We start from the raw sequence: 13427 nt of genomic DNA, 5'->3' as shown, positions 1-13427 counted from the left end.
TTTTATCCTTTTGTTTTATCGAGAAACTTATTTACGTGAATAAAAAAGATAAAATAATTGTCTAATGATAGGTTAACCTTGATCCCATACAATTTACTAGTACGGCGAAACGAGTTTAAGTAAAAAGAAAAGAAAAAAGAATATAATAAAAATATATATATTAACATATATATGCAGGGTAAGTAAAAAATGTGTTAAAAATTAACCTATGTATAATTATAAGAATAAATCATAATTTTTCCTGACTTTTTCAAAGATGTAAAACGTAATTATATATTACTTTCTATATATATACATATATAAATATGTATATATATATGACATGCACATATTATATATATATCTATATATTTATTACCATATATTTATATGTACATTTATGCATGCATATATAGATATATTATATGTAGGTATGTATATATATATATATATGTACATTTATAATTTGTTTCAATAAGTTAGTCAGTCTCAAGTCAAATAGTTAGAAAACATTAAAATAACCAAATAATAGTCGCACACAAAACCTTAATCATAATAATAAGAATAATAATTATGTCATATTATTCACATTACTTTTTACTATTTTCGATCTTATTGTATTACGCAAAATTCTCTAGATTTGACAGCAAGTGTTGTATATATATCTGTTGTTGTAAAATGACTGTCTGCTGCTATTAGTAATCTATTCCAAAAGTCCACCTGTTAATACGTATAATAATTAATAAATTCTTTATACTTAATTAGATTGTTCTTTTTGGTATTTTATATAATTAAAAATTTTTAAATGATATATAACACTAATTTACTAACTTAAACATTATATTATGCTATAAATATTACTGCAGTGTGGGCCAAAAGTTTTTAGATAATTTAAAAAATTAATTATTTTTTTTCGAAATTGTGTGTTTTAATTAAATACGGTAAAAATGTCCCTTTGTATTATATTAATTAAAAAATATATTTATTACAATTTTTTCTTGCAAATCTTGGGGAGCAACAATGTCTGAACGAAAATTCTAGAATTGGGGTTCGCAGGAACGAATCCTAACGGATGTTTTAAGAACTAACTTGATCCGCCTAAGAATTTAATATTTAATTTGTTAATAAAAAAGAGAATATATTTATATACCTGATGTGTTAGTAGATTTCTTCTGATACTAGATGGTTCGTTCCTCAGTATCGGTTTTAATTCATTTAAAGCCCTTTGCAATAATTCTTTAGCTCGTGCGTAATTTCCCTCAGAAAGATAATACACGCCAGATTCTCCTAGTTCGAGCGCTTCACACATTTCCGGTAAAGGCTCGCTGAGTTTTCCTAATATAACAAAAATATTTATCAAATGCAAAAAGGGGAGAAAAAAATCGATTAGGCGCGTTATCTTAAGAACAAAAAGAGATAATTGGAGCCGACTGTTGATGGAATTCCCAAAGTCCCAAACTTAATATTTTCTAAATTCATTTTTGTAATAAAAAAATCGGGAATGAAATTTCAGTCTCATATCTGGGGACTCTAGAATGCAATAGATTCAAATGCAATATTCATATGACCAATATATGAAATATAAACTCCAAGAAATATTTAACACTATACATGGAATCCCCAACTTCAAATTTATTCGGGACCACATGAAACCATATCGCGTCATTGATCCTTCTTGTTACCCTTTTTTCATATTTTTTCTATTTTCACATATGTATATTATAATACATGTAACAATTATTCGTTTGCTTTTCTCTCCTGACTTGCTACTTATATTTTTACTATTTAAATATGTATACAGGATATGAAAAATAAGTTTGAAAATTTGTCCTATATTCTAGCACTTGATTCAATTTCAATTTGATGAATTTCATTATCTTATTCTCGAATATTACAAATTCTTATTAAATGCTTGCTAATATATGCTTACAAAAATTATTTGGATGATAATTTAAAAAGACTTGTAGTTTCTAGGATTGCAAGCCTAATCAAATGCACGTGTATTTGACAAATTCTCAAGCTTATTTTTTTTCCAAAACAAAAACTTTTGTGAACAAACGTTATTCTACATTTTCGACTTATCGTTAGTTTTTTCAAGTAGAATCATTCCCTTCTCGCTTGTATCACCATTTACGTAATAAGCTGTACGTGAATAAATATGATATATACAAAAAATACGAACGTAATTTTCGATAGAGATATTTCATAGTTCCTTTTAATATCGGTGACAATCTTTTCGGAATCATATTATAATGGATTGGCGGCTTTGTCAGTTCTTTAGGACTTGTAGATATATTTACTGAATTATCATCTCTTAATTCCGATCTAATTTCTTCCATGCGATAGATTAAATCATGTATGCATAATTTTATATCCTTTTTCTTATCTTCAAAAATATCGCCTAATGAAAGAATGATAGATACGATTAAGGATAAAAATATTATCGTGAATTAGAGAGAAAAAAAAAAACAAATAACTAAAAATAAAATGGCATACGCGTTTAACACACAAGTGCATAGAAAAAGAAAAACTAATACTTACTTGTTAACATAGGAACCAAATATTTCAAAACATTGGAATACAAATCGAAGGCCTCTTTCGATTTTTTTTCAAATTCCAATTCACTAGCGTTTTGTAAAAGTTTCTGTGCTTTTATAAAATTTTTCTCGCATGGCATATGTTCCAGATCCAAAAACTCATCGGAGAAGAAGTCCTCGAATTTTAAGCGATATTCAAGGTTGTGCTGAAGCAAGGATGTTAGAAGATTCTTGCATGCATTGGAAATACGAGGTATTTGTGGAATCTATGTGTTTGACGTTGAAGAGAAAAAACAGAAAAGAAAAAAAAAAAAAATTAAACAACAAAAAAAGTGAAATAAAATAAAACGGAAGAAAATATTATTTTGCAAGAAATTTTTTTTTACGTGAAATTAAAGCGATCGCAAGATTAAAAACATTATTTATTTAAATAGTCTATCTATCTTTCTTAATTTTGTGTAGATTAAAGATATAGATGAATATATAGTTAATTTTGAAAATATATCAAAAGGAATGAAAAAAACGTCAGGATAGAAAAATTTTTGCGTACAATGGTATTATCACCTCGATTTGATGGCATTTCTTGATTTTATCCGTCAATTCAGGAATAAGACCAAAATAAGGTGACTTTCTAAAAATCCATTCATACATGATTACACCTATGCTCCACAGATCGACGCGATTATCAAACTGTTTGTCTAATAAGATTTCCGGTGCCTTGTAAAGTGGTGATCCATGTAGGTTTAATTTGTATTCATTGTTAGATAGATATTGGGCAAAACCATAATCTGTAATAATAATAAAAAAAGAAAAAGAAAACAAGAAAAAATAAAGGAAAAAGAAAAAGTACAAATGATTCACGAAATGATATTCAATAATCGACATATACGATTGTCTTGAAATTTCGTTTTTAAATTTTACATAAGATTTAATTAAATACCAGTCATCCGTACTTTACTTTTCCCTTTTTAATTCTTTTTTGTTTTATTGTTAATTGATATATGTGTGCGTGCGTGCGCGCGCTCGCGTGTGTGTACATAAACGAACCTCCGACCTTGAGTGTGACAAAAGGTTTTGTCGCGATCAATATATTTTTTGGTTTCAAATTCATATGGAAAATATTGTGGCTGTGCAAATATTGCAATGCTGAAGCTAACTGTTGCAAGATTTGTTGGGACTTCAACAAACTCATTTGATAATCCGAAAATGAGCCGCCATCGCAATATTCCAATACAAAATACATTCGTCTAAAATCAAAAGAATGGGAGATAAAATTTTAATGTTAAGTACAAAACCATTTATTTTTTTCTATATTAAAAATTAAATTAAATTAAATTTTATTAACAATCATTTTCTTTATTATTTATTTTACGGGGTAGAGAATAAAATTTTCTTAAATGATTGTAAACATCAATTATTTCATTTCATGACTGTTCAAGCTTGTGGTTAAATTTTTAATTTGATAATCTGGATTTGTGGTTTTACTGTTTGATAAAAAGAAACACAAATAAATTAATAAATAAACAGAAAATATTTCGTAAAATAGTAATTGATTTTGTAAGACGTTTGGAAGCTTTCGTCCCGCTCTATGAAAAAGACATAAAATAAAATATATTATAAATAAAAGAAAATTAATGAAAACTTTAATTTTTTACATTTATATTCCTCTGTCAGATGTTTGATATCACTAGATACTACTTTTTAATCTAATTTAATTTAATTTAATTTAATTTAATTCTATTTATAAGATAAAAGAAAAGAAATAAAAAAGTTTAACGCACGATCCATGTATGAAAAATTCCTTCAATTTGACAATATTTTCATGTTCTAATGACTTCAGTACATTGCTTGCCTCGACGATTTTTTCGATCGTACTTTTTGATATTTTTGATACATTGATACATTTTATCGCCAGTATTTCTTCTGGATTATCCTAAGAACAACATTATCGTGTTTTTTTTTAATTCACTTTATTTTTGCATAAAATATCATTAATAATTGGAAAATGCAGAGTAAAAATCAAAAAGATTGATAATTATTATTACTAATGCTTATATCTAATCTAAACTTTTCTTCGAATTTTTATATCTAAATATATATATATATATATTTGGTATTTTAAATGAATAATTATTTTATATATAATATATCGAGTGTATTTTTCAAAAATTGATATTTATTCGATTGCACGATCTAGTTGAGAGTTTCATTTAACTTTTATTTTTAGATATTGCGATCGTTCACGAGATACATGTCAAATAATTTCTCGATATTGTTATTGCTTGATAAATATTACTATCGACAAATCGTTAATGGTAAACACAAATGACCTAAGTAATTGTTTTATATTACTTCTAATAACGTTTCTTATTCTCAAATATATATTTGAAATATTTTTTTCAAAAATTTGACTCGGATTAAAAATATTCTAAAGACTACATCTATTCGATAAAAAAAAAAATAAAACAAAGCAAAGAAAGAAAAATCATGAAGAAAAATATTAATCGAACAAAAGGAAAAAGTTCAACGAGTTCGTGCAAACGAATGATTTAGATTTCAGATAAAAAGATTTACGTAAGTTTACTTATCTCTTATCTAGTTGTTAAAAAATTAAAAAGAAGTTCTAAGCAAAAGAATAAACTCTTTTAATATCTTAAAGATAATGAATTATCTCCCTTTAAAATATCTACTTATGTACGCTCCTAAGAATAATATACAATTTTATATGTGTGCGAAAGAGAGTACTTTTGTTCTGAAATTCAGAATACAAAAATGTTTATATACCTTTCGTACTGCTAAAAAAACGGTCGCATTGCTTCCCACACCGATTAAGTCGAGAAACAAATAATCACTCACACTTGGCGAATTCATTTTACCCGATAATTATAATCTTTGCTTTAACATTATAACTCAGAGTATCGCGATAATCCAGGATTCGCTTGACGGAATAAATTTGATACACCTTTCTACTCCATGCCTGCGATATTACAATAGCATAAATGTCTACAGTTACAACACATTTTATCTAACTTAAATATGTTTCTATTTCCTTAACCGTGTTTATAATGTTATATATAATTTTAAGGTCATATACTTTATGTATATCTGTTATTTATTTTATTTAGTTTATTTGTTTGCCACAAGTATATACAAAAAAAAGTTTTACTTTCGATTAATTTTAAGTTCGACATTTTAAATATTTCGTTCGAATATAAATGATACTCTTAGAAATATTTTTTTCGGTCAAACTAACTTTTATTTGAAATAAAAGCTTTCATGTTCAAAACTTTTCAATCCATCTAGATATATACAATATATATATTATATATATATATAATTTTCTTGTTGATATAATTATAGAGATTTAAATTATTTATTCTGTTAAAAATTGTAGTTAAAAAAGAAAAAAAAAAAAACTTATAACGATACTGAGACAGAGTGAAATAATAATTTTTTTTTTTTCTTTAAAATAATATAAATTATATAAAATAATCTGATATACGATATATTAAATGTTTTATTTTGTCAAAAGAAAAGAAAAGAAAGAAAATATAATATAAGACTGAAACGAATTAAAATGTATTAGAAAAAAAAATGTTAAAAACCGATTAAGAATTGTATTATAAATAATGAATATAATATAAATATTGATAAATGATAAATGATATGAATTTGAAAAAAGAGTAAGCGAAGATGGCGCCATTACTAATGAAGCCATTGGTTGTTAGCTGTGTGCTACATTCGCGCTCAAACGGTACAGAAGCCAAGTTCAAAGGATTGACTGGGGCGACATCGTACGGCGACCGTTTGTTTTTCGCGAATTTGCTAAGAGTACTGCACTGAATCAGCAGAAGCAGAAGTAGTAGAAGCTGTAGTACCGTGTCATAATTACGACCAAAATCGGACGACGACGACGACGACGACGACGACGAGTATCTCTTGGACAAATAATTTAATTGCAGAATTCCGTGTTTCCGAACTATTACCTTATTTACTTAATACGAAAAAAAGGAAAGTGAACTAAAAGAATAAAGAAAAATTTGAAAATTCTCGTCTGTAGGAAAGAAAAAGAAGAAAAAAAAAAAGTGGAAGAAGGTCGAAGAAAAAGAGGTGGAGGAAGAGGTGGAGGAGAGGGAGAGGACAGAAGGAAGAAGAAGGGGAAGACGAGTAATCGGAAAAGACGAAAAAGATAAAAGAAATAAAGGGGCAAGAGGAAGAAGAATAGAATTGTGTTAAAGTGACAAAGAAAAAGATTTAAGATAGGAAGAGAAGAAGGAACACAACGCTTTTCGTGTTCGCTCAATACCGAACGAAAAACTTGTCTTCTCTTTTCGACATTTCTCCTCTGATATACACCTACATACATATCAGACACAGATTAACGTTATGGACGTGACAGCAGTTGTCGAGCTATAAGCTCGTATCTCCTTCTTTCCTTCATAGTAAATGGTGCGTTCCAAATCTACTTGATTCTATCCTTTCTCTCTCATTTTTTCTTATTCTATCGCTTCATCTGTCGCTATCTTTATTTTATCCTCTTTTTTCTCTCTCTTTCTCTTTCTTTCATCGTTATCTATCGCTTCGAAGAGCGCATTGAATACAAACGAGAAAGAACGGGTGCAATGGACGAGGGGCGCATATGTTTATATACCAATACGACCATCGACAAGCACAATTATTTATTAACAAATGTGTGTTAGATTTTTCTCATATGTTCCGTGTGACAAAATGTGTTATTAGAGAGTTTTACTTTTTTTTTTTATATATATATAAAAAGAAAAAGAGAGAAGACAAAAAAAAGTGTCTAAATGATATGTCATCTTTTTTCTTCTTTAGGAAAACAAGAAACATTAATGATGGGTTTTTATCTTTTTAACGGATATCATCATAAATACCTGTGTGCTGCTGCTGATTCTTAAAGTGACTACAACGACGTCTTCCAATACAAATAATCGTAATAATTTTATTATTATTATTTTTTTTGTCTTTATCTTTTAACATAAATCGCAAGGATAAAGACGTTTTGCAGTGTTCAACGTTACCGATCGATCGCGAATTATCGGCTTTTTCCGACTAATCTCGTTTGGTTCGTTTTATTATGTATTTCCTCATGGTAGAGAGAGCTTAGATAAAAATTCAATCTAACATTGACTCATCGTATATACGTTTTGTTTAACTTGTTGTAGGTTAATACAGTGTACTTTTAAGTTTCCTATTTGAAAATTCGTGAATACCATTATTCAGTGATTAATTTCGTGTTATGTGTGTGTGCGCATAATACAGTTTATCCATTCGTGTCTATAATTTTATTTAGAAGAAAACCGAATTGTGATTAACTTGTCTTCTGATCGTGAAGTGAGATTGTACTACTGTGTTTGTTTCATATAATAGAATTTTCGGAAGGTACATACACATATACATATACATCCTTTGTAAAGTGTGTATTTCAAGGTTATGAAGCAATAGTTATCAGCATATCGATGCGATAAGATTTGTTGATAATTTTTCAAGAAACGTTGTTGTGTTCAATTATTTTTCTTCATTTTTGTTACGTGTACAAATAATAGAAGAGAATTTATATTAGATTTCTTATTTCTACTGCGCTCCAAATTTTTTTTTTTCTTTTTTTTTAATGACAATATAATTGTGGATGCATAATTTCGCAAATCAACTTTGTTTCTTAACCATTTTATCTTTTTATGTCTTTTTTATTTTTTTATCTTGAGAGTTCTGAAAAAGAAATATTCTTGGGAATATTCTCATCGTTATAATAAGAAAAGAAAAAAAGAAAATCGCTATTAGTTTTCACAAAAGGTTATTTATTTCGAGAACAATTCGTTCTCACGCGCACACTCTTTCTCTTTTCTCGCTCTCTTTCTCTCTCTTTTTTCTTTCTTTCCTTCTTTCTTTTCTTCTTTCGAGTCCGCAAACGATAAGAATTATCAATCGCTGTAGCGACAAATACTTATCGCTATTGGTCAGAAGGAAGATTTTCGCGATTCGTGATTGGTCGTTGAGATCTTGACCCATTCATCGTTTCTCCCGTGACTGCAGTGTTCGGTGTATCAGCTGCCGGAGCAGAGCGCTTCGATGTTTTGGCAGCTGATATTATTTTTCACTTCCGCCGATATTATTGGAGCACTTTCAAATTTAATCGTTTAAATCGCATTTAATCGATACCAAGTTATTTTTCATAGTCTCGCGAAAGGGTTTGTTTGTTAAAATAACGGAAGAAAGAAAATTTGTTAACGGTGTTGAACTGTATATCTACATATATAGAATCGCATAGGAGATATGTCTGACACTTTATTCGGGGAAGTAGAAGATAATGACGTCATGTACTGAAACATAAGAACTTTTTTTTCCACCTTGTTCTCTGTAATCGTTCGTGGATAAAGGTTATACAATGTTCTAATACATCTAATTTATTTTTTAGATTAGTAATCTTTGATAATGTGTGTATATGTATAATATGTATATGTATGTGTGTATGTAGGTTACGAAGAGTAGTTTATCAAATTTGGATACAGTGTAAACTGTTTCGATCTTTCTAATTATATTCCTCATTGCTGTTAGTTTATATTATATTGTGTTAAGCGTCAAGCTTTTCTTGTTGAGCTTTTCACTTAGGCTATAATGATTCGTCAGCCATCGAAAAATAGAACATGTCAATCATTAGTGACCAATACAACCTGGACAGAAAGTTTAAGGCCAATCTATAGGCACTGGCATGGCATTTAACGTATAGATATATTTTTATAGATAAAATTGATAGTTGGAACTAAAATCTTTATGTTTAGTAATTTTATAAAAATGAGTAGTCTGTCACCAAAGCAGCATTCTTTATAATTTGACAATTAGATGTTCTTTTTGTTAGTTCAATATATATTAATACAAAAGTGTTTTAAACTTAATGGTTCAATAGAGAATGGATTCAGAAGAAGAAACAATGAACGATTCCGGAAACGAGTCTAGTGGAGATGATGTTGATTATGCTATGGATATTGAATCTGGGAATCTACGTGACCGGAATATGGAAGTTGACGAATATCCATTTGAAGTTTTATCAACAGAAGAAATTGTACAACATATGGTTGATTCTATAAAGGAGGTCAACAGCGTTGTTGAAGTATGTTTTATAGAATTAGCTAACTGATCGAATAATAGAATATTATTTTTTGATCTGTACACATCTACATGAAATCATCACTTGTAGATACCAGCAACAACAACGCGCATTTTGTTAAATCATTTTAAATGGGACAAAGAAAAATTAATGGAACGCTTTTATGATACGGATCAAGAAAAATTATTTAGAGAAGCACGTGTCATTAATCCATTCAGAAAAGGTTCTGTGATAAATAAGAGTTGGTCCTCTCAAAGTTCCTTGGTAAAAATAATAATATATATATACATAAATAAATATTAATCTCTCAGTGTAGAATTATGAAAGGAACGGATTGATTGTTAAGTTAACCATACATGTCTTTCTTTAGTCTAGTAGGAGAACATCTGTAAATGGGACAGAAGAATGCGGAATTTGTTTAATGACTTTACCATCCTCTGTAAGTGTTATTGTATTTGGACAGTTGATTATTATTAAGTATAATATATTTATATATATATACATAAAATAATATTTAGATGATGACTGGTCTGGAATGTGGACATCGTTTTTGCACCGGATGCTGGGGTGAATATCTCACAACTAAAATAATGGAAGAAGGTGTTGGACAAACAATTGCATGTGCCGCTCATGCATGTGACATTTTAGTTGATGATGCTAGTGTTATGCGGCTAGTTAAAGACTCAAAAGTTAAACTGAAATATCAACACTTGATAACAAACAGTTTTGTCGAAGTAAGGACTCGTATTTTTGAAATAATAAATATTTTATTGATATATTACAAATAGTCATGTTACATTTGATTTATTTAACAGTGCAATAGGCTATTAAAGTGGTGTCCATCGCCAGATTGTAGTAATGCTGTCAAAGTACAATACGTAGATGCAAGACCTGTTACATGTAAATGTGGTCACACATTTTGTTTTTATTGCTGTGGAGATTGGCACGACCCGGTTAAATGTCATTTGTTGCGTAAGTGGATCAAAAAATGTGATGACGATTCGGAGACCTCTAATTGGATTGCAGCAAATACTAAAGAATGTCCAAAGTGTAATGTTACAATAGAAAAAGATGGTGGTTGCAATCACATGGTATGCAAAAATCAAACCTGTAAAGCTGACTTTTGTTGGGTATGTCTTGGTCCTTGGGAACCACATGGATCTAGTTGGTATAATTGTAATCGATATGATGAAGAAGAAGCCAAAGCAGCACGAGTTGCTCAAGATCAATCAAGGTCTGCTTTGCAACGCTATTTGTTTTATTGCAATAGATATATGAATCACATGCAGTCCTTGAGGTTTGAGAACAAGTTATATGCTAGTGTAAAAGAAAAAATGGAGGAAATGCAACAACATAATATGTCTTGGATCGAGGTAAAGAAAAAAATTAGTTTTGTAAAGACGTTCGTGCAATAATACAAAATCTATTTCTATTAATCTAAATCATATAATTTTAATATTTAGGTACAATTTTTAAAGAAGGCAGTCGATATTTTATGTTCCTGTAGACAAACTCTCATGTATACTTACGTATTTGCCTACTATTTGAAGAAAACTAACCAGTCTGTGATTTTTGAAACCAACCAAAAGGATCTAGAGAGTGCTACTGAATGCCTCTCTGAATATCTCGAAAGAGATATTACGAGTGAGAACCTTTCCGGTATTAAACAAAAGGTTCAGGATAAATATAGGTACATAGGAAAATATATATTTGAATATATATTATTGATATTATTTATATATATTATATAACAATTTTCTATCTGAATATTTGTATTTTTTTCTAAAGATATTGCGAAAGTCGAAGAAAAGTACTTCTAGAACATGTTCACGAGGGTTATGAAAATGAATGGTGGGATTATATGGAATAAGGAGAAACGAATGAAAGATGTCCAACTTCTCTTTGTTTTTTTTTTCTTCTTTAATTTTGATCGTGAGATATAAAGTTAAAGAATGAAGAAGAAAAGAAAAAGAAGAGTAAAAGCCCTCTTCCTTCTCATCTCTGCCCCCAGCTGTGATAAATCAAGAAAGCTGAGAAAGAGAAAGAATATAAAGAGAAAGACAGACGGAATGTAGTAAAGCATTGTTGGCGGAAAGTGATATGTACGTTTGTTACATACATTTGAAAACACAATTGTCATCTGCGTGGTAACCTAATATCGTTATTATTATATTATGAATTTTGAACTTACTCAAAATGTGAATTTTACTATCAACGACAACTAAACTAACATTACTACAACTATAACTATACAACAACAAAAATCAATAGATTGAATGTAACATAACTTTGTCGTGATTGATTCGTGCTTGCTGTGTATACTGCACATTATTATTATACTGTTAGTTAATGCGATAAATATGCCTTCGTTATGGCATTGTATTCTGATATTATTCAAGGTGGACCTTAGATTACATATTATGCACTCGGTTTTAAACAAAAGATAAAAAAATTGTGTTTTTCTTTAAACGAAAGAAAATATGGATTGGTAAAAGTGCATGAATTATATTTATTATTATGTGATCCAGCAATGCATATATATTATACATACATATATATATATTCATATATATATGTGCACAATAATATACATATATATTTATATTTATATATATATTATTGCGCAATAATGATTTTTTCTTGTGCTGTTATGAAATTTTTAGATAACAACGATTCTTTTTTCTTCTAAAATAACCTTTTGATGCTATGTGATGATGACGATGATGATACATTATAATCTCAGACTAATGAATCTCCGAAAAAGAGATTATTTTTCTCTTTGTAACATGTTACTCCGATCAAGTATCATTGAATTGTTTTACGCAATTTGAAGGTTTTAGGATTACAATTGAAAAAGAAAGAAGAAGATGACGAAGATGGTGATAAAGAAGAAAGCAAAATATAAAGGATATATAAAAAACTATAATTAAATTAAATTATATTATATTAAATTATATTAAATTAAATGAAATTAAATGAAATTACATTTTTTGGATGTTACTCGTTTCAAAGTAATCGTGAAAAAGAAAGAAACACAGAGAAATAAAGACATTATTTTTTTAATTTTGATTATCGATATCCTTAGGAAAGCTATTAATACACGAAGAAAAATCAAGAACAAGAGAAAGAAATGGAAAAAAATTTTAGTAATTTTTCCTTCTATTTCGGACAATGATACGTCCAGGCTATAATTGCCATTCTAAACTTTAGCTCAACTCTAATAATCGTATCGTCAGTGTAACGATTATGAAAAATATGTTATTTGTACATACATATATGTGTATATATAGTGAGTACCTTTAATATTCTGACACAAGAACATTTTTATTTTATCGTATTAGGATTTTGTTTTTAATGAATAAAAATACACTTATAATAAATAAAATAATTATCGTAAATGAACAGATGTAATTTTAAGTCACTGTATCTAATTAACACACAATAATATTAATTTTATTTATTTAATTTAAAATACTTGTTGGTCAATTTAATGTTATTTGCAATATTTGGAACCTACTTATAAAATTTTTCTAACAATTCTCTTGGCTTTTATAACTAGATATTGGAAGAAAAAAAAGAAGAGAAAATTTGTGGTTTGTACAAGCGATAATTTGTGTGGACATCATTATATTCCGTAACATCTTTAGTTTTTTTCTTAATATCATAAGAAAATTCTATAAATTTTTGGCATATTTATTATACATAGGAGCACAATAGATCGAAAAATTTCAAGCCTAGAAAAAAATGATAAGAAAAATGAATTTTACGGTAAATATTAAGTGTTT

The 13427-nt window shown here is 28.4% G+C and overlaps 2 protein-coding genes across 5 annotated transcripts; one reads left to right on the top strand and one right to left on the bottom strand.

Annotated features, from left to right (window-relative positions):
- Positions 1-591: 591 nt before the first annotated feature.
- On the bottom strand, positions 592-5646 carry LOC106789935 (serine/threonine-protein kinase ULK3). Its single transcript, XM_014754511.1, has 8 exons — positions 5301-5646; positions 4298-4449; positions 3564-3763; positions 3048-3304; positions 2521-2782; positions 2162-2365; positions 1130-1314; positions 592-699 (listed from the first exon to the last, which is right to left on the bottom strand). Exons 1-8 carry the CDS (start codon positions 5385-5387, stop codon positions 592-594), a joined length of 1455 nt encoding a protein of 484 aa, XP_014609997.1. The 5' UTR covers positions 5388-5646.
- A 697-nt stretch (positions 5647-6343) lies between these two features.
- Positions 6344-12150, top strand: LOC106790434 (E3 ubiquitin-protein ligase arih1). 4 transcript variants are annotated; one of them, XM_014755325.1, is made up of 9 exons: positions 6344-6965; positions 7353-7470; positions 9442-9645; positions 9733-9906; positions 10013-10081; positions 10161-10376; positions 10458-11015; positions 11106-11332; positions 11431-12150. In XM_014755325.1, the coding sequence occupies exons 3-9, from the start codon at positions 9445-9447 to the stop codon at positions 11510-11512; spliced, it is 1527 nt and encodes a 508-aa protein (XP_014610811.1). In that variant the 5' UTR covers positions 6344-6965; positions 7353-7470; positions 9442-9444; the 3' UTR covers positions 11513-12150. The 4 variants fall into 4 exon arrangements, with proteins under 4 accessions (XP_014610811.1, XP_014610802.1, XP_014610827.1 ...); XM_014755316.1 differs by lacking the exon at positions 7353-7470; XM_014755341.1 differs by lacking the exons at positions 6344-6965; positions 7353-7470 and adding an exon at positions 7853-7871.
- Positions 12151-13427: the final 1277 nt, after the last annotated feature.

Source organism: Polistes canadensis, unplaced genomic scaffold (genome assembly GCF_001313835.1).
Source record: "Polistes canadensis isolate GaletaPanama2010 unplaced genomic scaffold, ASM131383v1 scaffold_7, whole genome shotgun sequence".
In the NCBI taxonomy this organism is placed as follows: domain Eukaryota; kingdom Metazoa; phylum Arthropoda; class Insecta; order Hymenoptera; family Vespidae; genus Polistes; species Polistes canadensis.
Note: the sequence above shows the minus strand (reverse complement) of the source record. Positions and strands in the feature narration are given on the sequence as shown.